Source organism: Lynx canadensis, chromosome B1 (genome assembly GCF_007474595.2).
Source record: "Lynx canadensis isolate LIC74 chromosome B1, mLynCan4.pri.v2, whole genome shotgun sequence".
Taxonomy (NCBI): Eukaryota; Metazoa; Chordata; class Mammalia; order Carnivora; family Felidae; genus Lynx; species Lynx canadensis.
Window position 1 is genome coordinate 21149977 of NC_044306.2, and position 22995 is coordinate 21172971.

Here is a 22995-nt window from a genome sequence, read left to right on the forward strand (position 1 = left end):
TTAAATTAAGGTGAAAGCATAATTTTTTCACTCTTCCTTCTACATTATTTCAAATAATGCAAAAACATAAGAATATAAATCTTCAATACTTAACTACTGATAAAATGCAGCATATAATATACATACCACCAAAAATTCCTTTTTGTCCACCATCTCATTACCATCGGTGTCAAACATGTTGAAAGCTATTCTAAATCCTGCATGTGGCTCTGCCAGAAAAAATAGAAAAGTACTTGTGAAATGGAAAAATGTTTATAAGGTACAGTTGTAAGCAGTTATGTATATACTGTACAAAAATACTTTCTTTAACCAAGGATTTAAAAGCAGCATGTTACTATTAGTTAAATATAAGAAAAGCTATATATGTATACATATTTCTGCTTCCTGTATTAGCACACTTAGTAACAAAATTGATAATACACTCTAGAAGTATTTGTGTGGTAACTGTTGCATAGCACAGACAGTAAAATTTAACTACCTTACTTGCAAAAATAAATACTTCTTTTTGTTATCCAAAGTCTGTCAGTTTTTTTAAAAGGGAAATATCAAATCATCGCATATGTTCAACTACTTAGAGTGAAAGAAAAAAGTTAAAACATGACACAATGGACCAGTTGTAATTCTTAGGGAAATTATTGTGCAAATAACCTATGAAAATAAATGTCAAGCACAAGATATTACATATCTGAGTTTAAACCTCTAGAAGCCTCAAAAACAGAAATATCAAATAAAAGAGGCTTGAATAATTCTCAATTCCCCCCAAATACAAGGAACAATTGCTTTTCTGAGAAAGACATACTTTTACACACTAAGAGCTGCTTTAATGTTATGAATCTTATAAGGAGGTTCAATATCTTTTCCCTTCTAAAGCATAAAGAAGAAAACTTGAACGTGTCCTTCAAAGAGAAGCTCAGTACACATGCCTTTTAGAAACATCTGACCCTTTCTTTTGAGATGACGTGCAAAAAGTTTGGAAGAGAGACCTCCCACAGATACATTTGGTATTTACCTGTTGTAAAACCTTGAAGCTAGCAAAAGAGAAGCATGTTACCCTACTTTCTTAACTGGTAATAGCTGTCTCTAATGGAAACAGAAGCCAGTCTTATATGCAGGCTCATTTCTTATAGCTTAGGAATGTAAACTTACTTTCATTAGCATTCAGTTGAGAAAGAAATAAAAAATTTCATCATCCCTAATAACCAAGTCTTAAGCTTTAAGATGATCCTGAAAACACAGAGACAGGAAGTCCTTACACATACTGTTTGGAAGGGAAAATAAAGTTAAAGCAATAACAAGCAAAGAGGAGAAAACTACAGACAGGTAACACAGATTCCGTAGCCCACTTTGTGTCAGCTCTGTTTTCACGTTTGGTCTTCGTTCTGATCTAAAAAACATCCATAATTTTTCAATGAAATTCCTGCAAGTTTCTAAAATGGGTCCTGAACTCCAAAGGAAGATTCACTGTGTCCGAGGATCCTGACCCCTCCATGTAAGCACATGCACCAGGTGTTTTCTTTACACATTTAACCACACCCTGTCCCATCTCAGTAAGTGGCTTCCCTAGCCAGTTCTGTTATATTCTTACCTATCATTCCGCTGTGTTAGGTATTTCAAATGAATAGTTTTGCAACCAAAGTTGTTCTAGCTGACAATACAGCTTTTTAACAAGTCTCTGAGATACTGGTTGGCACTCCTTTGATTTTCACGGAGTATTCATCATTGACTGGGCTTGAACTGTAATGGCTTTCCAGTCTGAAACAACCTCAGACAGTTGTATTACCACTAACCACCATACAACACTTCTCGTGCTTCAGCATTTTAATTTTGAGTTCGGAAGAAAAAAATGCAAAAAAGAATAAAGGATAATTTTTGAAACACACGTACACCCCCCAAACTTCCTACGATAGAACTCCAACATAACACCATTCATTAGTAAATTTAGAGTAACAAAGTGGCTCTGAATTTTCTGATCATAGAGGTACAAGGAATTTTATGACTTGTTTCTAAAGACAGAGTTTCACTGATACTCTTGCTCCCATACATCTCCACATATCCCCACAAACAGAAATCCCTCTAGTGATATTCTTTCATTTACTCTCTTTCACTCACTCACCAACTATTTTTTTGAGAGGTGACCATGTGCTAGACACTGTTCTTGATACAGAAATGGACAAAAAAGAGAAAACCTTTGCCATCATGGACCTTGCATTGGGGAGAAAGACAAGAACACAGAAACCAATAAACGAATCCTTTCAAATAGTTTTAAGTGCTATGAAGAAAATAAAGCACGGTAAAGGGAGAAAAAGGGAGCGGTAGGAAAGGGAGGATGGTCAGGAAAGGTTCACATTTCACATTTCAAAAGAAACCTGGATAATGTTTGTTATCATGAGGATCTTGAGGAGAGAAGCACTGATGGCAGAAAGAGCAGAGAGTACAAATTCCTGAGGTGAGAATTCAAGGAACACAAAAGCCAGGTGGCTGGAGCATGGTGAACTAGAGCAGGTAAGATCCTGCATTAAATGCAATGAAATTTAACTAAAAACACGAGTAAGCCCTCTGTAGATTTCATAAAAACTGCTGCATACGAGAGCAAGAGAGTAACAAAGCTGTTCTAGGATGATGATGGGTATTCTGACACACTCACTAGTTAAAAGACTCATTCTTTCATGCTAGTCTTAAAAAATACGTGATTTCTGTGAGGGTGGCAGGAAATTTACAAATTGCCATCTGACCTGATCTTTAGGCTTTCATGTAGATTAAACCACAAGGATTGATATATGATGTAAAATTTATAACTTATGAGCACTTTATTACTATTCCAGAACCCATAAAAATAGTTACGTTTTTGCCTCTTCATAGTGCTATGCTTAGTTAGCATTTGCTGATTTTTGCAAAATAACCATGGATAAACCTAAACTGATTTTCAGTAGTAGGAGAATCTAAGATTTGTTTTCCAAGATTCTGATTAAAAAAGAAAAATGGATCCAAAAATAGACTTATGAGTACACTTACTTGTTAAAATACACAAGAGAAAAAGATATTCTGTGTAAGAAATCACACCTAGAAGAAAAATAGTATTAGTAATGCTATATATAAAATATTACTTTATATTTAGCAAGTAAAATATTATTATAATATGCAATATTGATAAGGAACTTACCACTTTAAAGAACATGCTAAGTATTGTTTTAAGCAAGACTAAACTATTCTAAAATCACGGCAAAAAAACCCCAAATTTTAATTTGTTTCACAATGCCTCTGTAGAACCCATGTAAAATTCCCATTAATGCTCCTAGATATTTTGACAAGGAAAGCAAAATTACAATGTTTACTTATAGCTAGCTGTAAACCTGCTGCTAGTTTTCAATGGATGAATCTAGCATAAAATTAAAAAGCTAAACTGTAAAGTGCTTAAACTTTCAGAAAAAACATTTAGATATTCTTGCTTACAAATCTAATTTCTGTATTGCTTAAAAAATGAAACTTGTCTGCTTTCAAGCTATCATTTATTATTCTTGACAAACTTAATGCTTCTATTAAATGTACTCTTAAGAAATTTTTGTTTTAATTAAATGGCTTACACTTTCTGAATACTGCATCCCGAGTTCTCTATAATCCCAGAATTACAAAGTTCAAAAGGTGTTCAGAGTAAATAAAGATATATATTCTGTTACTCAAATTCTTACTTTTGGGCATAGCACCCCAAACTAGAATTCATGCTTCACTGAATTTCCAAGAGGATCCTGAGAAAATCACAGTCAGGAATAAGTCAATTAACACTTCTCCAGATATCAGATAGTCCTAAAGTTTGGTAAAAGGGTACACAAAAATCCTTAAATAATCAGATCGTGAACCCTGAAACTCCATTTTCCCTGATGCTCTTTGAGGCTCCCCTCTTTGTTACAGAACAAAGAGGACAGGAGTCACTGTCAGGCAGTTTGTCAGAAGACTTGAAGGGAACTAGCTAGAAGCCCTGTGAAAGCATTCCCTTCTTTTGTTTATACTACAATATTGTGACCTATAGACAGATAGTTCTGGTTGACTGCCATGAATGTTATGGGAGAAAGATTCTGGAATGGCCAACGTATATAAAGATACAATACCTAGATTCCATAGGGATCCCTCATAAAAAAAAAAAAAGAGAGAGAGAGAGAGAAAGAAAAGAAAAAAGAAGAAAGAAAAAGAGAGAAAGGGAGAAAGGAAGAAAGGAAGAGAAACAGAAAGGAAAATGGGATGGGAAAGGAAGCTCTATGTCTTCACAATCCCATCTCACTGACCGTTGTTCTGACTGACCTGGTGGAATACAGAGATGCTGGTTGGGATAAAGAAGTCTAATAACTACTACACATCTTTTATTTGATAATTAACTCAAGGTTTCCCTCAGGGAATGATTACTTCTTAACAGTGAGAGCACTGATCACAATTATCATGGTAGGTACCCGTCTGTAGGACCAAATGGTTTCTGAGGTGGTGTAATCCACAGGCATGGAGAACAAAGTGAAGCTCATGATATAATTTAATAAAAATGATCAAGGAAAAGAGAAAATACTACTAAACATGAACTGTAACTTCTTAATGCTAATGCTTTCCAATTACAAAAATGGAAAACTATTAAACTGGCCCTTCAATTTATTTTAAGGCCACCCAAGATCAAAAAGTAAAATAAAATAAATACATATGCTAAGCATATAGTAATGCTGTGATCTTTAAAAAAGAGGGTAAGAAAGATGCCAACTAGGTTTCTTTTGAAAATTCAACAAAAAAACTTCTAAGGGAAGTTCCTTAAAAACATTATACTATTTAGTTCCTCTATTATGATGCACTACAGTTGGCTGTTATGACTAAGTCTGGATAATGCTTTCATAAATGTTGCATTTCAATTAACTTTTTGTAAAAACTGCATTTTCTTGCTGGGAAATATTTTAAGCAGATATAATTCACTTGTAAACTAATCTTTAATAGCTCTAAAGATTTAGCTTTAAAATTCCTTTGCCACTTAAACCTATTTATAAAAAAAGCAAGGCTGCCTGTAACATTCTACTTCGCCTAACCTAAAGGTTCTAAAACTTTTCGGGTATAAGGATTGCTTCAATAATCCAATCACTGTGACACAGCTCTGCACTGTCCTACAGGGTAGCCACTGGCCAGATGTGGCTACCTAAACTTAAAACAATTAAAATTAAACACAATAAAACATTTACTTCCTCAGTTACAGTAGCCACATTTTCAGATCCTTAAAAGCCACATGGGGCTAAGGGCAGTATACTATGGGAGACAAGACAGAAATACAACATTTCCATCACTATACAGATAATTCTGTGGGATAGCACTGAATAGCTCATGTCCCCCCAAAAACATGCTAATATGCATACAACATAAAGAAGATTAGGACAGGCCTAAACCTAGGGCTTCCAGATTTAACGCTCTCCTTAACTACAAAGAATTTCCTTCTTCCATGCATTTACTTTTCTTAGATTATACTTGATCCAATTTGTATTTTCCCACTAGAAGTATTAAGTAAATATTTTTAAATTTGCTAACTTCTCTTTCTGAGCTTTGAATTTTCCTGATTCTATCATCCCACCCTAAGATTTGAATGACCTTTAAGACAACTTCTAGGAAAAAATTTCTAAGAGCTTTAAAGATACCATGGCCCTAATTTTAAAACCCTAGTTATGAAAAATCCTACAATAAAAGGTAAAGTGTCTACTCCTTTCAGATTCCATGTCAACTAGGTGAAAGCAATTTGAATTTCTAATTCTACTCAGATAAAATATATAGACTACAACTATTCCTTTAAAATATTGGTCTTCATGCTAGAGTATACTATAATTATTTTCAAACCAATAATTGTTCATATAATTTCTTTAACATTTTTATTTTATATACTCTTATACTTGAGCATGTTAAAAAGTGTATTTTTAAGAAAAATTACTTTGTAAGATTAAAGAGATTTTGTTAATTAGTGTTTTCTACAAATATGAACAAAAAGTACAGTGTCAAAGAAAACAGCAATAAAATCAGTATAATTTGATTGCAAGGAAGTGTATGAATCCATGACTTAGACAAATAGATATAGCTAAGATAGTATGATGAAACAGGTGGATTTGCAGTGAGTGTTGTTTTTAAAAGAAACATGTTCAAACTGGGTGGCCAAAAGACTTCCAATAAGTTTTTCATACTGATTAAATTTTTAAATATCTATAGTTGCCTGGAAGTAAAATGGAAGGAAGAAAAATAGTTGGAGATCAGTATTTTTAAGAAATGCTTTTGTAAGTAAATATAACCTATATTTCTCTTTTTTTTTAAATTTTTTTTTAACATTTATTTATTTTTGAGACAGGGAGAGACAGCATGAACGGGGGAAGGTCAGAGAGAGAGGGAGACACAGAATCTGAAGCAGGCTCCAGGCTCTGAGCTGTCAGCACAGAGCCTGACGCGGGGCTCGAACTCACAGACTGGGAGATCATGACCTGAGCCGAAGTTGGATGCTTAACCGACTGAGCCACCCAGGCGCCCCTAACCTACACTTCTCAATATAGTTAAAAAATAATTTTTTGTACTATGAAGGTTCATTTTGTTGTAAAAAATTTGAAAGACATGAATAATATATATAAAAATAAGAACCACCTTTAATCCCACTACCCAGAAACAATCAGTATTAATATTTTACTATTTTTCTTTTCAGTTTTTTCTCTATGCACACACACACACATATACACACATGAATAAAATTACTTTAAGTATGAGGAAAAAATATATAAATAGTATAAATAATACAGTGTCCATTTAAAAATGCATAAGTATTAAAGTTAATTTACCTCTTTCTTTAAGATTGCGAAAAAGCTTTGAGGATCCTTTCCAAACTGGTGGTGTTTCTGAGAGCATTTGATTTAATTCCTATGACATAAGGTATCATAATATTAATGGTAAACCACTTACTTATAAAATAAATAAAAAGTATTTAAATGCCTATGCAAAAAAATTCTTCACTTAAAGGACCTGAGACATGGCTGTATTTATTCTATTCTATACCTGTGGTTCATTCAACCACAAAACTTAGTATTTGCCCACAGTCTAACCATAAAATAAATAATAAAGAAGCTAAGTTAAATTCAATTAGAGCTATCAAAAATTTAAGATAAGTTTAGCAACTGGAAGAATATATATAAAAAAATCAATTTAAGATAAAACACTGAGTTTCATGAAAGCCATAATTAAGGTGGATTTCCTTATCAAGGTCAGAGATGGTGACCTGGCTTCACATACTGTCTCTTCTCTGTAGCCGTCTTGGATTTAAGGAGCTGGAAGAAGTAAATGGACAGAGGGTCATACTGGGAAAGAATGAGTAATATTTTAGTAGTGACTCTAAGAATGGTGACATCAGATGAAGCAGGAGTTCAAGGGTACTGAGTTATGGTGGCCACTTTCAATTTTTTTTTCTAATTTTAACTTAAATATTCAGTAAAAAAAACAGACTGCAATTGCTTAGTCTGCCTTTTTAAAATCAAACTATCACAGCAGGTTGGGGAACTAGTTTGAAAATTTAAACATTTGAATCATTGCTCAGACACCAAAGGAATTCTGAATTTATTGTTAATAGTTAAAAATAATTAAATGAAAATTATATTTTGGTTAATTGTGAAGAAAAATTATTAAGGGATTTGGTAAGATAAATTGAAATAATTTGAAATAAAAAAGGTAGTTTGCTAAGTAACACACTGAAGAACACTAGAAACCACTTCTATATTCCAGACCTGATTCTTGCTACACAACGATGGTTCCCCAATACCCCAGGCACAACCTGGGAGCTTATAAGAAAAGGAGGTCTCAGTTCCCAGACCTACTGAAACAGAATCTGTATTGTTAGTAAGAACTCCAGGTGATTTTTTTTTTTTTTTTACACATTACACTTTGAGAAACACTTTAGACAAATCCTTCCTGATGCGGTTGTATCTAAAAATATTCTGTGACATTATAAACTTTTTTTTTTCATTACAAAGCCGAGTTAGCAGGCAAATAAAGAATCCCTGGGAGAGTTATTTTTAGGGGTTTTCCCTGAAGTCCATCTGTGAACCCTGCTTTCATTTCCGTTGTAGTGTTATCTCTGCATTGCAAGTAACAGATGCCAGCGGACAATCAGTAGTGTCTGATTAGGGCAGCAACAGCACAGAGGTAAGAATTCAGGTATGAACAACAATGAGAAGCCAGATATTTACTGCTTAAACAACAGTAAACTCATGAATATTTTTGTTAGAGCAAGAGATGAAAAATAACACTTTGCATATATTATATACACTTTAATGTATACCGTATCTATTAAACAAATATTCACTCCTCCATTTTAACTATTTCCATGTATTCAATTCCACCTCTTCTAGTTTAAACTCCACTTGAATTTACAATCAAAAAAATCATAGCTACCTTTTCCTGAATGCCCTCCATGTGCCTAACAATGGGCTAATACAATCTCTCATTTAATTTTAAAAAACAAACCTCATTCTGCATATTTTACTGAGACTTAAAAAGAATAAGAAATTCACCCAAGGTCACACAACTTCTAAATGATGGGCCAGATCCTTACTGACCAAGCAGTTTACTTTAGTAATAATTCATATTCTTCTGGTCTAGATTATCCAATTAACACATTGATCTTTGTCCCCTGTTGACTTTAAGAAGTTTTAAAATGTATTAAAATCTGTATTTCCACTCGGAATGTGAATCTCCCTCCCCATTCAGTGCCTATCTTGGTCTCTTATAGGTAGTGGTGCTGTGTAATAAATGCTTTGCTTGGCCTTTGCCCCTGGCTCCTAGGAGACTCTGAATCCTTGAGTCACACCCAGGGTGGGCTGCTGACTGTCAGAAGGAATCACAGTGGGATCAGAGAGTTGGAGCTTTGAGCTCTCCTGACTTCTGGGGTGGGGTAGGAAAAGGGACTAGAGATGGAGCTCAATCACTTGGCCAATGAACCAATTATACCTAGATAATGAAACCCTCAATAAAAACTCAACGCCCAAGCTCAGTGGAGATTTCAGGTTGGTGAACACGCTGATGTGTGAGGTGGGGAGAGGGCACGGAAGGCATGTGTTTCGGATCCTCCTATACCTGTCCGAGGAGTCTCTTCATATGGCTAGTCCTGACTTGTGGCACTTAGAATAAACTGTTAATAAATACGGAATGTTTGTCAGTTTTGTGTCAGTCTAGAAAATTACTGAACTTGAGGAGAATTACAGGAACCTCTTGGATTTGTAGCCAGTTGGTCAGAAGTGTGGGTGGCCTCGGGACCCTTGAACTTGCATGTGGCATCTGAAATGAGAGCAGTCTTGTTGGGGACTGTGTCCTTAAATCTATGGAGTCTGAAACTAACTTTGGATGGGTAGCATCAGAATTATATTGCAGGGGCGCCTGTGTGGTTCAGTCAGTAAAGCGTCCAACTCTTGATCTTGGCTCACGTTGATACCTATAGCTCTAATGTATTTATTCACCATAGTTGTATATTATACATTGAATTTGTCCTTGATATGCCTCGGTGACAATTCTTTTATTCATTTCTCAGCTAACTAACATTTATATTGTTTTTTTTGTGTGTGTTTTGGCTGTTACAACTGATGCTGCAGAAAGAAGAAAACAGAAAACATGTACAGGACTGCCGGTGTAACTATTTCTCTAGTATACATCTCTAGAAGTAGAGCTTTTGATTATATATTTTCAACTTTATTAGATATTGACAAATTTCTCTCAAAAGTGAATATACAAATTTGCATTCTACCTTGGTTCTTTCTTCTTCTTGTCGGTGCTAATTACTGGTATTGTGAGATTTCTGGCAGCTGATAATCTGACGGGTGTGAAATAGCAACATATTATTGGCTTAATTTGCATATCCCTGATTAGTAGTGAGGCTGAGCTCCTTTACATATATTATTGGCCATTCTATGTTTACTCATTTTTTTCTTATTGAGCTGGCTATCTTTCTTCTATTGATTTACAGGAGTTCTAGATGAGTACAAGACACTCAATGTTTTCTGTTAATACACTGTAAGCATATTCTCCCATCTATCATACATCTTTTAGCATTGTTGATGCTCTTTTGGTATGCCAAAGCTTTTCATATTTAATTTAATAAAATTTGCCCCAATATCTTTTGAGCTTTGCTTTGTGTCTTATCTAAAGAATCCTCTTGTATCCCTTATTTTACTTCTAATATTTCAGAATTTTTGTTTGTCAAAAATAAGAACTTAATCCATCTGAAATTTGCTTTTGTATATGGTGATCAGTTTAGTATTTAATTTGTTTGCCTCCATGTTGGAAAGACTATTGTTTCAGTATCTAAAGGTCAATTCATTCTCTAGTGATTTACAGATCTTTCCATATATGCATGGGTCTGTTTATGAACTCTATATTCTATTATTTTCATGTAATTAAAAAACTCTTGCAATAATACAATACTATTTTAATTATAACTCTATTATTAATCTTAATATGACAGAGGCCCAATTATTCTCATCCTGATGTTTTCCCCTCCTTCCTTTTCAGAATTTTTCTGAAAATTCTGGATCCTTACTCTTCCAAATGAATCATCCATGAACATGATCTATTTCTCAGTTTTTTCATGTCTTTTAAAAAATATAACAATGTCTTGCACATCTTCTGTTAGGTACACAAAGTAATAGTTTTTGTTGCTATTGTGAAAAGTATCTTATTTGACAGTGCAGCTTCTAATTGCTATCGCTGGTACAGAAACATTTTATTAACTTTGGTTAATTGATCTTATACTCAGCAGCAACCTTGCTAAACTTTTACTAAATTTGAATACATTTTGAAAATCTACGTATTTTTACATTTTTATCTAAATCATATGGCTTCCTACTGTGCTAATCCTTAGAACCTCTTTCTTTCTTCTTTTCATACTACATGTGATAGCCTGGATTATGTCCACCTCAAATTTACATTTGAAGTCATAATTCTCAGTATACCAGAATGTGACTGTATTGAGAAAGGGCCTTTAAAAAGGTAATTAAGATTGTTAAGTGAGGTCATTATGGTGGGTCCTAATCCAATATGACTGGTGTCCTTATAAAAAGACATCAGGACACAGACATGCACAGAACAACAACATGTGAGGATAACAGAGGGAGAAGATGGCCACCTACAGGCCAAGGAGAGAGGCCTCAGAAGAAACCCATGCTGCCAACACCTTGATCTTGAACTTCCAGCTTTCAGAAATGTGAGAAAATAAATTTCTGTCATTTAAGCTACCCAAACTTTGGTATTTGCTACAGCAGCCCTAGCAAATTAATAGACAGCATTAGCTTCGATCTGTAGTAAAACAGGGAGTTAGCAGTTGTGATAGAAGACATATTTATATCATATCTAATTTTATTTATATTATTATTACTATAATGTTAATTTAATTTTGAGAGAGAAGGAGAGCACAAGTGGATTAGAGGCAGAGAGAGAGAGTGAAGGAGAAAGAATCTGAAGCAGGCTTCAGGCTCTGAGCTTTCGGCCCAGAGCCTGACGCAGGGCTTGAACTCATGGACCATGAGATCATGACCTGAGCCGAAGTCGGATGCTTAACCGACTGAGCCACTCAGGCACCCCTATATCATACATAATTTTAAAGAGAATGTCTAAAGTTTCACATGTAAACATTGCATTTGCTACAGGCTTTGGGAGGGTTCTCTTTAACTGTTTAAAGAAGTTCCCTAGAATGCTATACTAATACTGATTTTTTTAATATTGAAGTTTATCATACATTTAAAAGTACAAAAAGAATATATTAAAATTTAAAGTAGAAACTGTTGGGGCACCTGGGTGGCTCAGTCGGTTAAGTGTCCGACTTTTGGCTCAGGTCATGATCTCACAGTTCGTGGCTTTGAGCCCTGCGTCAGGCTCTGTGCTGACAGCTCAGAGCCTGGAGCCTGTTTCAGATTCTGTGTCTCCCTCTCTCTCTGCCCCTCCCCTGTTCACGCTCTGTCTCTGTCTCAAGAGTAAATAAACATTAAAAAAAAATTTAAAAAAATAAAGTAGAAACTGTTAAGAAACAGAAAACTACCAGTACTTTATAAGCCTCTTTGTAGCTCTTACTTATATTTCCCTCCATCTTTCCCAGAGGTAAATAAGGTCTTAAATTTATCATTCCTTGGTTTTCCCACCAATGACTGCGTTCTTAAACACTATGATTTTCCCCCCTAGTTTTGTAATTTATATATTTGTCAATTGCTTACTTTGTCATTACATTTCCAAGATTCATCGAGTTTAAGCACTGGTATAATTCATTTGTTTTCACTTGGTATAGCAACTGCTGTATGAATATGTAATAGCTTATTGATCACTTCTACTATTGATATTATATTGTAGTCTTTCTGGTCAATTATGAATAATCTAATAGTATTCCCGTGAACCTCTCCTGAAAGCATAAGCTTCTCTATGTACACACATTAGTGTAAAATTACTAGAACATAGAGTATATTCAAGCTAAACATTACTAGTACACATATGTATGTTGTTGTAGAACTGCTAGGTATAGTGTATGTGTATCTTTAGTGTTAGAAGATAACGCCAAACAATTTTCCAAAGTGGGTATGCATATACATAGTGTGCATGTATATGACACCAAGAGCTTTAACCTACCTGTTTGGTAAGTGACTTCCACGTCTTAGCAACTGTAATAAATATAAAAGAATTAGATAATAAATATTTCATGCAATGTATATCCAAATTCAGTAACCAATCTACAGCCATAACTCATAACACCAGACTTTATATCTAACAGGCAATGTTTTTTTAACTTCAAGATGTAGATCCAAGATATCGTTTATTTATGTTACGTATTTGTTTCATGTACTATAAACTAGGTATAATAAATAATGTCAGTGGGGTAGTAAACATTTTCCATAATCATTATCTTACTTTGGGGGTTTCTGGATTTATAAAGTTAACTTAATCCATGTTAAAAATCTTTTAGGCTTACAACACAAATACTGATATTTGTTAAATATTCATACTAGAGGGGCGCCTGGGTGGCGCAGTCGGTTAAGCGTCCGACCTCAGCCAGGTCACGATCTCACGGTCCGTGAGTTCGAGCCCCGCGTCGGGCTCTGGGCTGATGGCTCGGAGCCTGGAGCCTGTTTCCGATTCTGTGTCTCCCTCTCTCTCTGCCCCTCCCCCGTTCGTGCTCTGTCTCTCTCTGTCCCAAAAATAAATAAATGTTGAAAAAAAAATATTCATACTAGAATAAAAATATTAACACAGAGAATTTATAATTTCACTACCCATGATCTCTGCTGTGCTAGTATCTCTGGGTATGATTCAAATGCCTGGTCTCTCTAGGGTGGAGTGGAAGAATGGGGGCAATGAGAAAAAGGGAGGAAGGAGAGAGCAGGTAATGTGAGAGGGAGACCCTCATCCTGTTTTCCATTTTCTCCCTATATTTAAGATTCATTTCTGGAACAAGAGTGTTATAGTCGAATAAAATACCTAGAATCACTACTGATTCCTACTAAAGTAGGAACTAAAGTAGGTACTACTACCTACTGATTCCTCCTCACACCCTTGAAGATATAAAACACTATAAGTCTTATAATATTGGAATAAATGGACAGTCAACATTATTATTTCCTTTACTCAGATTTGAAAACTGTGAATGCCTGCCTAAGAATTATCTCCAGGTTTCTATGTGATTAAGTCCTATAACACAGCTGCATTAGGAACTGGTAAATATTAATTATTTCAGCTACATTACAATAATGACAACCAATAATTATTCTTCATGGCAATGTGGCTATTTCTTTATAATTAACCACAATTATTATAAACAGTATATCAAAGTGAAGATTATGAGATAGGCAGTTTTTGCCATGTACCTTTCTCTTCTTTTAAGTCATTTTAAGATTGGAAGGATAGAAATATATTCTAAAATTTAGCAAGCTGATTTTTATGGAGATAGATTTCTTCTCCATGTAGCAACAACATCCTTTCTTTACCTAAGATAGTTTATACAAACATGTAATCAAAAGATTAAAATCACAAATTTACAAAGAAGAATTCAGCATTTAACCTTAACTATAATACACCTATTTCATAAAGATATCTTCCTTTCCATAATGAACAGAACATTGTAAATAATATTTATTATTCTGTTGCTATTGAAATATGGCAATGAGAACAGAAGAAAAATAAATGGTACAAAAGTACATGCACACGCTCTTATGCAATGTTCAGAAGCTATTTATCAGAAGAGGAAGTGACACACTCGAGCTCTGTAGGGTTTATGAGATTTCCAGGGTACATTATTCACAAAAGACATATTCATTCTGCCGGATGTGTTACCATGCTCAGTATTATTAGCTTTTTTTTTTTTATAAAGACTAAAGAGCCATTAAGATTGTTCTTCAAAGGATTTTCTGATTTTCGGAATTCCTTATTTCGATTATTAAGTTACTACATATATAAATATAACTTGGGTGAAGAGCGACTTCAACTCTAATAGATGTATTTTACTTCTTCAGCTATAGGTTGATGTTCATTATATTTTTAATACTTTTATGTATATTTGAAATTTTTTAACAATATATTTTCTAAAACTAAAATTAAAATAATACTATGTGAAAGTAATCAATTACCTACTTTAGTTCCAGAAGGGAAATTTACCTTTTAGGTTCTATTTAGGTAGGTAAAATAAGAAATTTTCTAGATTTCAAACACAAAGCTATGATCAGCAATCAAATGTATATCTCAATTAACATTTATTTAAACTATAACTATTAAGCAAATGTTCACACAGCATACCCCTTTTATTCGTGTTGGTGTCACCATAAAATTGTATCAAAGATTTGTTTTTAATTATGATTATAGATTCAAACAATGACAATAACAGCTACCAACATTTATTAAGTGCTTACTGTGTCTGGTACTATACTGAACACAACCAATATCACTCAATCCTCAAAAACCTTGTGAAGTTGCTATTATTTTTATTTTTATAAATGATGAGACTAAAGATTGAATAACAAAGTTTTCAAAGCTAGAAACTGAATGCTAAGGTTTAAATACAAGTCTGTCCAGGGGCGCCTGGGTGCTCAGTCGGTTAAGCATCTGACTTCAGCTCAGGTCATGATCTCTGGTTCTTGAGTTGGAGCCCCACTTCAGGCTCTGTGCTGACAGCTCAGAGCCTGGAGCCTGCTTCGGATTCCGTGTCTCCTTCTCTCTCTACCCCTCGCCCGCTCACACTCTCTCTCTCAAAAATAAATAAACATTTAAAAAAATTTTAATACAAGTCTGTCTAATAAATAAATAAACATTTAAATACAAGTCTGTCTCATCTCAATATGCCAATATACATATATATATATATATATATATATATATATATATAAATCGTATATATATGATTTAATAATATTCAGTCTGTGAAACCTATTTTCTCTTCTGAGGCAAATATTTCTTTTTATAACCCTACACTTTAAAAAAAGTTTTTACAAATATCTTGATCTTTAGTGATTGTTCTTAACTATATTTTAAAAGTTCCAGTTTGAGGGGCACCTGGGTGGCTCAGTTGGTTAAGTGTCTGACTTTGGCTCAGGTCATGATCTTGTAGTTGGTGGGTTCGAGCCCCGTGTTGGGCTCTGTGCTGACAGCTCAGAGCCTGGAGCCTGTTTCAGATTCTGTGTCTCCCCCCCTCTCTCTGTTCCTCCTCAACTTGTGCTCTCAATCTCTCTGTCTCTCTCTCTCAAAATAAATAAATAAACTTAAAGAAATATGTGTTTGACAAAAATTATAGAATTTGATGCAAAAATGCCATTTGATATTTAAAAAATACATTAATAGCTTTATCAAATATATGCTAACTTAAAAAAATCCACATTGTATGACATCAATTAAACAAAAAAGTACAGAACACATATATATTTTTGTATAAGGGTCTTTTCTATGTACAGTCTCTACATTTATGAAGCTTGAAATATTTTAAGAGGACAAAAGTATCAACGAATTCCAAGGCAAAATATGGTATCTGGCATATGGTAAGTTCTCAATAAATATTTCCAGAAGGGAGGGAAGAAAGAGTGGCTAAAGGAACACAGAGAGTTCTAATCCCTACCACAGCCTTCAAATTCCTCAAAAAGAGTCCTACTTAATTTATAGCCTTCTCTCTGGCTACTACCTTACATATTCCCAAAGTGGACTACCGCTGACTCTCTTCATCTCAGATGTTTGTTCCTCTCCTGTAGTGCTATCCTCAGCGTCTCCTGGCAAAATATTGCAGGATAAAAGTCTCTACTTCAACTATGATCTTTCCTTTCCCTTCTACTTCACAGCCAAACATCTTGAAAGAGTCCTTTATACTGCCTGTCTTCATCTCTTCATCTTCTACTCTTGCTATCTGGTCTTTGCCCTAATCATTACACTGAAACATCATTTTAAAAATCATCAATCACCTTCAAATTACTAAATCTGGTGGACATTTTTCTGCCCTCATCTAACTTGACGTCTCATTTGACCATTCTGTTCGTGTTTCTGGGCCTTTATGCCTCCATACTCCTGACTTTCTTCCCATGTCTCTGGATACTCCTAGGTGTCCTTTTGAGACTCATCTTCCAAGCCTTTGTACCTTCACCATTTAAAGTCTAGGAATTCCTCAAGAATTAGTCCTTGGTCCTCTGTATTCTCCTACTACACTGCCTCTTAGGCAATCTCATCCATACATACTGCATTAATAACCACGTACAGATGAACCCTAAATATATACTCTATCCAGCCCTCTCCCCTCATCTCCAATGGAAATAATATAAAGTATCAAAAATTAATTGATTAAAAGCTAATTTGCAAAGTAGCCAATTTGCCAAATTATTTAGGATTTAATTTTTTTGAACTTTTACAATTTTTTTTTTCACCTCACAGAGTTACTTTTTTGGTTACTGTTGAGAATGCTTAAGATTTACTTTCGTAGAATTTTTATGATTACACAATATGGTATTAATCAATTATGTTTACCATGCTGTATATTAGAACTTGAGGATTTCATGTTAAGGTTTTGTCACATCCCTGTCTCTGAAGAAAAAACAAATGGCTATAATTTGTTCTAATATAACTTCAGGCATTTGTTTGGCAGTTTCAAGTAGATTATCAAACAACTGATTCTTTAGTACACTGCTTTTCAAAGAATTGAAATGAATGATCAGAAGCCAGACACAACTGTGTCTTCAATATCTCCTCTTTAGATGTCTAAAGCATCTTAAATCCATCATGTCCACAGTTGAAGTTTAATTTTTCCCTTCAAACCTGGTCCCTACTGTCATCCATACAGTTAAACCAGCCAGAAATTTTTAGTACTCATTAGTCCATCATCACCATTGCTACCATCATTAGAAGCTTTTCAAGCCTGGACAAGAGTCTCCTCTCTGATCTGCTCATGCTCACCCTGGCCCTCTCCAATCTATCTCCACTCTGAAAAATCTTTTCAAAACACAATCTAATTATGGTATGTACCTGTTAAAAACAAGGCAATAGGTCCAACAGAGTTGCTTATGCTAAGACCCATGTCACCAAGCCAAAACTTAACTTAATTACAGTTTCTGCTCTGCCAGAAATGGAATCTTAAATCAGTCAATCAGCACTAGTTAGGTAATCTGCTTGACAGACTCCTGCCATCCTCTAAAGAGGAGTAACCTTGCGATAATCAACCCACATTTTTGCCTGGTATGACATCCCTATTCCTGTTCCTTTCTGCCTATATGTCTTTTGTACAGCTCCTTGGAGCTCCGTTCTGTCTGCTAGATGGGATGCTGCTTGACTCATGAATCACTGAATAAAGACAAAAAGGTCTTTAAAATGTAGTCAGTTGAATTCTTTTTTTTTTTTAATTTTTTTTTTCAACGTTTATTTATTTTTGGGACAGAGAGAGACAGAGCATGAATGGGGGAGGGGCAGAGAGAGAGGGAGACACAGAATCGGAAACAGGCTCCAGGCTCTGAGCCATCAGCCCAGAGCCTGACGCGGGGCTCAAACTCACGGACCGCGAGATCGTGACCTGGCTGAAGTCGGACGCTTAACCGACTGCGCCACCCAGGCGCCCCGAATTCTTTTTTAACATACCAAATTCTTCTGCAGCTTAAACTACTGCCATGATTTTCCATTACTTTTGGGATAAAAACAGAAATTTAATATAAGTTTCCAGGCTCAAAGCTTTGGCACCACCCCACACCCCCAGCCGCACCTCGTACCATATCCTTCCCTGCTCCTTGCCCTACAGCCGCCCAGATCGGTTTCCCCTCCAGTGTATCACATTCCCTCTTGTCATGGCATCTTGATCCATGCTGTTTCTTCGGCTGAAACTGTCTACTCTCAGCATCCTACTTGCCTAGTTAACTCTTACTCACAGTTCGTATTTCACGTTGATATTTATTTGCCCAGGGAAGATTTCCCTGAGCTACTCGACTACGTTACTTCTCAAAAATATACTTTCACAGCCTCGAGTATCTTTCTTTCATGGCACTGAACACGGATACAATTTGCTGTTGATTTGTCTATTTCAGTGATCAGCATTGATTCCTTCTACCAGACTGTAAGCATCATGAGGGTGGAGGGCATTTATTTATTTTTTTGTTCCCCTCACCAGTTTATCTCCAGTGCCTAGTGCAATACCTGGCATTTGATAGGTGTCTTTACATACATGTGATAACATGCTGTGAGATGAAATGGGAAGTGTGCATAAAGCACTTCTGTTGTATTCCAAAGTACTGTGGTTGTCTTGAGAACAAGCACTGTGACTCTGTGAGTTGCAAACTGAACCTTTTTTCATGGAACACATTTTTACTTGAAAGAACAAATGACAGATAAATTATGGTTATTTGGACTTCGGTATTTGGCAGGCTTTCTCTTACAAATGAACAGTCAGCTATCACTTCAGGATAACCACCAACAATATTTGTTGCCAGTCAAAACATTTGAGCTTTCAAGTGAAAATCAGAATTCGGGAAAACGTGTATATACCACCATGAGCTTTCCAATATGTAAAGATTTTTATGATAATATCCATGAATGTGATTTTTTCAAAAATTGTATAATAAATATGTCAACATTTAGAAGATCTGCATAACTTAATGAACCAGTATCTTCCATTTGATGTTACAAGATTATAAGGGTAAAAGATCCATTCAAAGCACAATATAAACCACTGGATTTTAACATAACAGATGTCAAAAGTTTCAAATTCCACATTGCAACAAAACTTTAAGAAACTACCACTAGCCAAGTGTTGATAGAATAACCAAGAAGAATATTTACAAATATCTGAAAAAGCTATTAAAATGCTCTTCCCTTTGCCTACTTATCTGTGAGGCAGATTTTCTTAATATACTTCATGAAAAACAACACACTGCAATGTACCAAATAAAAACAGGAGGTGAGAATACAGCTGTCTTCTATTAATCAGACACTGATCAGATTTGCAAGAATGTACATAATGCCAAAGAGGTTGAGAACCATTGCTCTTAACATATGGAAAGATGAGTAACAATTAGTCTATATTTACAGTGTAGGAGCCGTGACAAATACAGAAGAGGTACAGGTAGAATTCTTGGCCTAGGTCTAGCTTCAAATCCAGTCCTCTGAATTACTCTGTTCATGCTAGATATAAGAACTGAATAGGGAGAATATAAACCTATTATATGCGGCTCCTGGGTGGCTCAGTCAGTGAAGTGTCCAACTCTCTGGCTCAGGTCATGATCTCACGGTTCCTGAGTTTGGGCCCCAAGTCAGGCTCTGCGCTGACAGTGCAGAGCCTGCTTGGGATTCTCTTTCTCCCCCTCTCTCTGCCTCTGTACCGCTGGAACTCTCTCTTTCTCTCTCTCTCTCTCTCTCAAAATAAATAAATAAATAAACTTAAAAAAATATGAAGAGTAAGGTGTTTTTAAGTTTGATGAACTGAGAAAAAGAAAATAAAAGTTTGTGAAAAGGAAAGCGATGCCAGTAGGAGTTTATAAGAAATATTAGTCTAGTAAGATTGCACAGCATCACGTATTTTGAAATACCACATTACTTGGGTTAGTTGTTCTGAAAACTTATACTGTTCTACCCTTTTACAAACTAGAGATAAGAAAAAAATCTTATAAAATGATTAGAGAATTCAGAAAATATACTTACATTTGGGCTCATCTGTTGTAACAGCCAAAATAAAGTCATATGGAGTCATGAATAACTGCCCTTCACATTCTATAGAAGCAAACAAACGAAATCTTCTTTCCCGAGATGTAGCATAGAGGTCTAAGTCTTCAATGTCTGTTCTGCTGATAGCAACCTAGAGAAAGCAGATAAATTTGGACTGTGGGAAATAACATCTTTTAGAAGCTAAATGCTTTTAATTATGTTGAAAGTGAATCAACAGAGTAAATGGAAAAGTGTGAAAATACTGTCTTCTGGAGAACTAAATCATTTTATAAATAAGTTACCCATACGAATAAAATGAATTAATGTGTGAAAGATCCTACAATAAATATCATTAAGGCCCTGAAAATTCTGAACTGACACTTTGAAGGACCTGTGATTTATTTAAGTTTTACTTTCAGAGAACATTAGATCTCTGAGCTAGTAGTTTCTTTAGAAGAACACTAACTCTTGCTGAACGCCTGCTATGTGTTCTCTATTAGCATTATTTATCTAATTAGAAGTCTATTTGCTAGAGCCTATTGATTTTCTAAAAAAAAAAAAAAAAGTTAGGGGCACCTAGGTGCCTCAATAGGTTGAACATCCGCTCTTGATTTGGGCTCAGGTCATGATCTCAGACTTTGTGAGACTGACCCCACGTGGTGTTCTGGGCTGACAGCATGCAGTCTGCTTGGGATTCTCTCTCTCCCTCTCTCGGCCCCTTCCCTGCTCTCATGCACATACTTTCTCTTTCTCTCAAAATGAATTAACGTTAAAAAATATTTTAAAAAATTGGGGCGCCTGGGTGGCGCAGTCGGTTAAGCGTCCGACTTCAGCCAGGTCACGATCTCGCCGTCCGTGAGTTTGAGCCCCGCGTCAGGCTCTGGGCTGATGGCTCAGAGCCTGGAGCCTGTTTCCGATTCTGTGTCTCCCTCTCTCTCTGCCCCTCCCCCGTTCATGCTCTGTCTCTCTCTGTCCCAAAAATAAATAAAAACGTTGAAAAAAAAATTTAAAAAAAAAATATTTTAAAAAATAAAATAAAATGAGAAAGTGAAACCCGGAACGCTATTCAGGGCTACCCCTAAGGAAACTACTTAGTGGCAGGGCTTAGATTAGATCTGAAGTTGGTAACTCTAGATCACTACAGTACAATTACCACCAATGATCATTCTGAATTCAACCTAAGGTTAAGATTTTACAGAATTAGAAGGGGGGGGGGAAGGAAGTCTCTTTTGTTTTCCTTAATTGCAAGACCAGTCCTCATAGATAAATAATTTTATCTTTATCACTGTTATTTATTTTCTCTCTGAATTACAGCAAATCTATTTTTAATAGTTTTTTTTCCTGATTACAAAAGTGATGCATAGTTATTGTATACAATTTAGAAGACAGAATTTTAAACATTTACAGATACATAGATTTTTTTCTTTTTTGGCAAAAAATGGGATTACACTACACTGTTCAGTTATCTGTTATTTTTAACTTACTAATATATCAAGACTGTTTTCCCATGTCACTACTCTACCAGACTATTTTTTAGTAGTTGTATAATATTTCATAGTGAATGTAGCATAGCACAATTAATGCATTGCACATGGTTGAATATTTAAGTGATTCACAGTATTTTACTATTATAAAACAATGTTATAATGACCAGCCTAGAATATATATATTTAAATACATCTACAAAGAGTTGAGGTAAATTCCTATGAGTGGATTTGGTTGGTCAAACAAAACCTTTTCATACATATTTTCACTCTGCCTCTATGGAGTTAACAGCAATTTACATGATTATCAAAAATACAAAAATAACATTTTTACACATTTCATAAGAAATTCTTATTTAAGAGGGCAAGCTTATTCTCTTTATTGTCTCTTCTATGTCTACTAAGTCATAATGCCGATTGTGTATAGACTATTAAAGTTATTTAAGTATCTAATATCTTGAGAAGTCGCATCAAAACAATTCATAAAAACTTTCAACAAGGAGACTACATTTTATATTTCTAAGTCATGCTTTATTAAATGAAAAGCCAGGCAAATGACTAATCTTTTCCCACTATTCTGAACACTAAGATTTTTAAAAACATTGTACAAGTAGTCAAATAAAAACTAAAAGAAAGGTTCACTCCCTACTTTTTAATGGTATGTATAAAAGATAAGACTATATAGTCTCTGCCTTTAAGAAATATATGACCTATACGGAGGGGAAAAATACTAGTTGGAGAGACAAAAGGTACAAACATGGAAGCAAGGAGTGAATCCAGTTAGAGTAAACAGAAATAAAGCATTGTAAAGGTTGAGGTTAATAAGAGGGCTTCAGGAAGAAAAAAATATGAATTTTAATGTCAGGAAGAGAAATGAACACTCTAGGTCTACACAGCATATTTGAAAATGGTAATAACCTCCTTGGAGCAGAGGATTTGCATTCATGGAAAAATGATTTCTGAATGCCAGACTAAAGCACTGGAATTTAAAATGATAGACAACATGGCTTTAGAAGATTCTTACATAGAATCTTCTTACATAGAGCAATGACATAAAAATGATGCTTTAGAAGAAAAAAGCAACTCAGTACCAGAGACAAGTTGGCTCAGCGACGTATTAATAACACTCAGGTGATCCACAGGTATTGTGAAATTGTTTCGGCACTACCATGGGTGAGAAGTGAGACACTGAACAACTTAATGTCAATAATGGGCAATAATCTCCTTCAATACTCCTCAGCAATCAGTTTAACATCTTAGGTCCTTTTCTACACATATATCCCAGGGGGTTCTTCTTCCTCTTAGCACAGGGAAATCAATCTTGTCTGTGACCACAGTTTACTCTCCTGCTTTCTTCTTGATAGGC

The 22995-nt window shown here is 35.1% G+C and overlaps 1 protein-coding gene across 4 annotated transcripts in view; it reads right to left on the reverse strand.

The window, feature by feature from the left end:
- The window catches only part of MICU3 (mitochondrial calcium uptake family member 3), a 111510-nt gene that overhangs the window by 39444 nt on the left and 49071 nt on the right, over positions 1–22995 (reverse strand). For all 4 annotated transcript variants that reach the window (XR_003968193.1, XM_030312229.1, XM_030312228.1 and 1 more), the window contains exons 2-6: positions 20143–20296; positions 12634–12665; positions 6822–6900; positions 3013–3060; positions 127–209 (exon numbers count right to left, since the gene is read on the reverse strand). Coding sequence is in view for 3 of the 4 variants with exons in the window: in XM_030312229.1 (XP_030168089.1) it covers positions 127–209; positions 3013–3060; positions 6822–6900; positions 12634–12665; positions 20143–20296 (396 nt within the window). In the remaining variant the exon portion in view is untranslated. The remainder of the gene's footprint in view (positions 1–126; positions 210–3012; positions 3061–6821; positions 6901–12633; positions 12666–20142; positions 20297–22995) is intronic.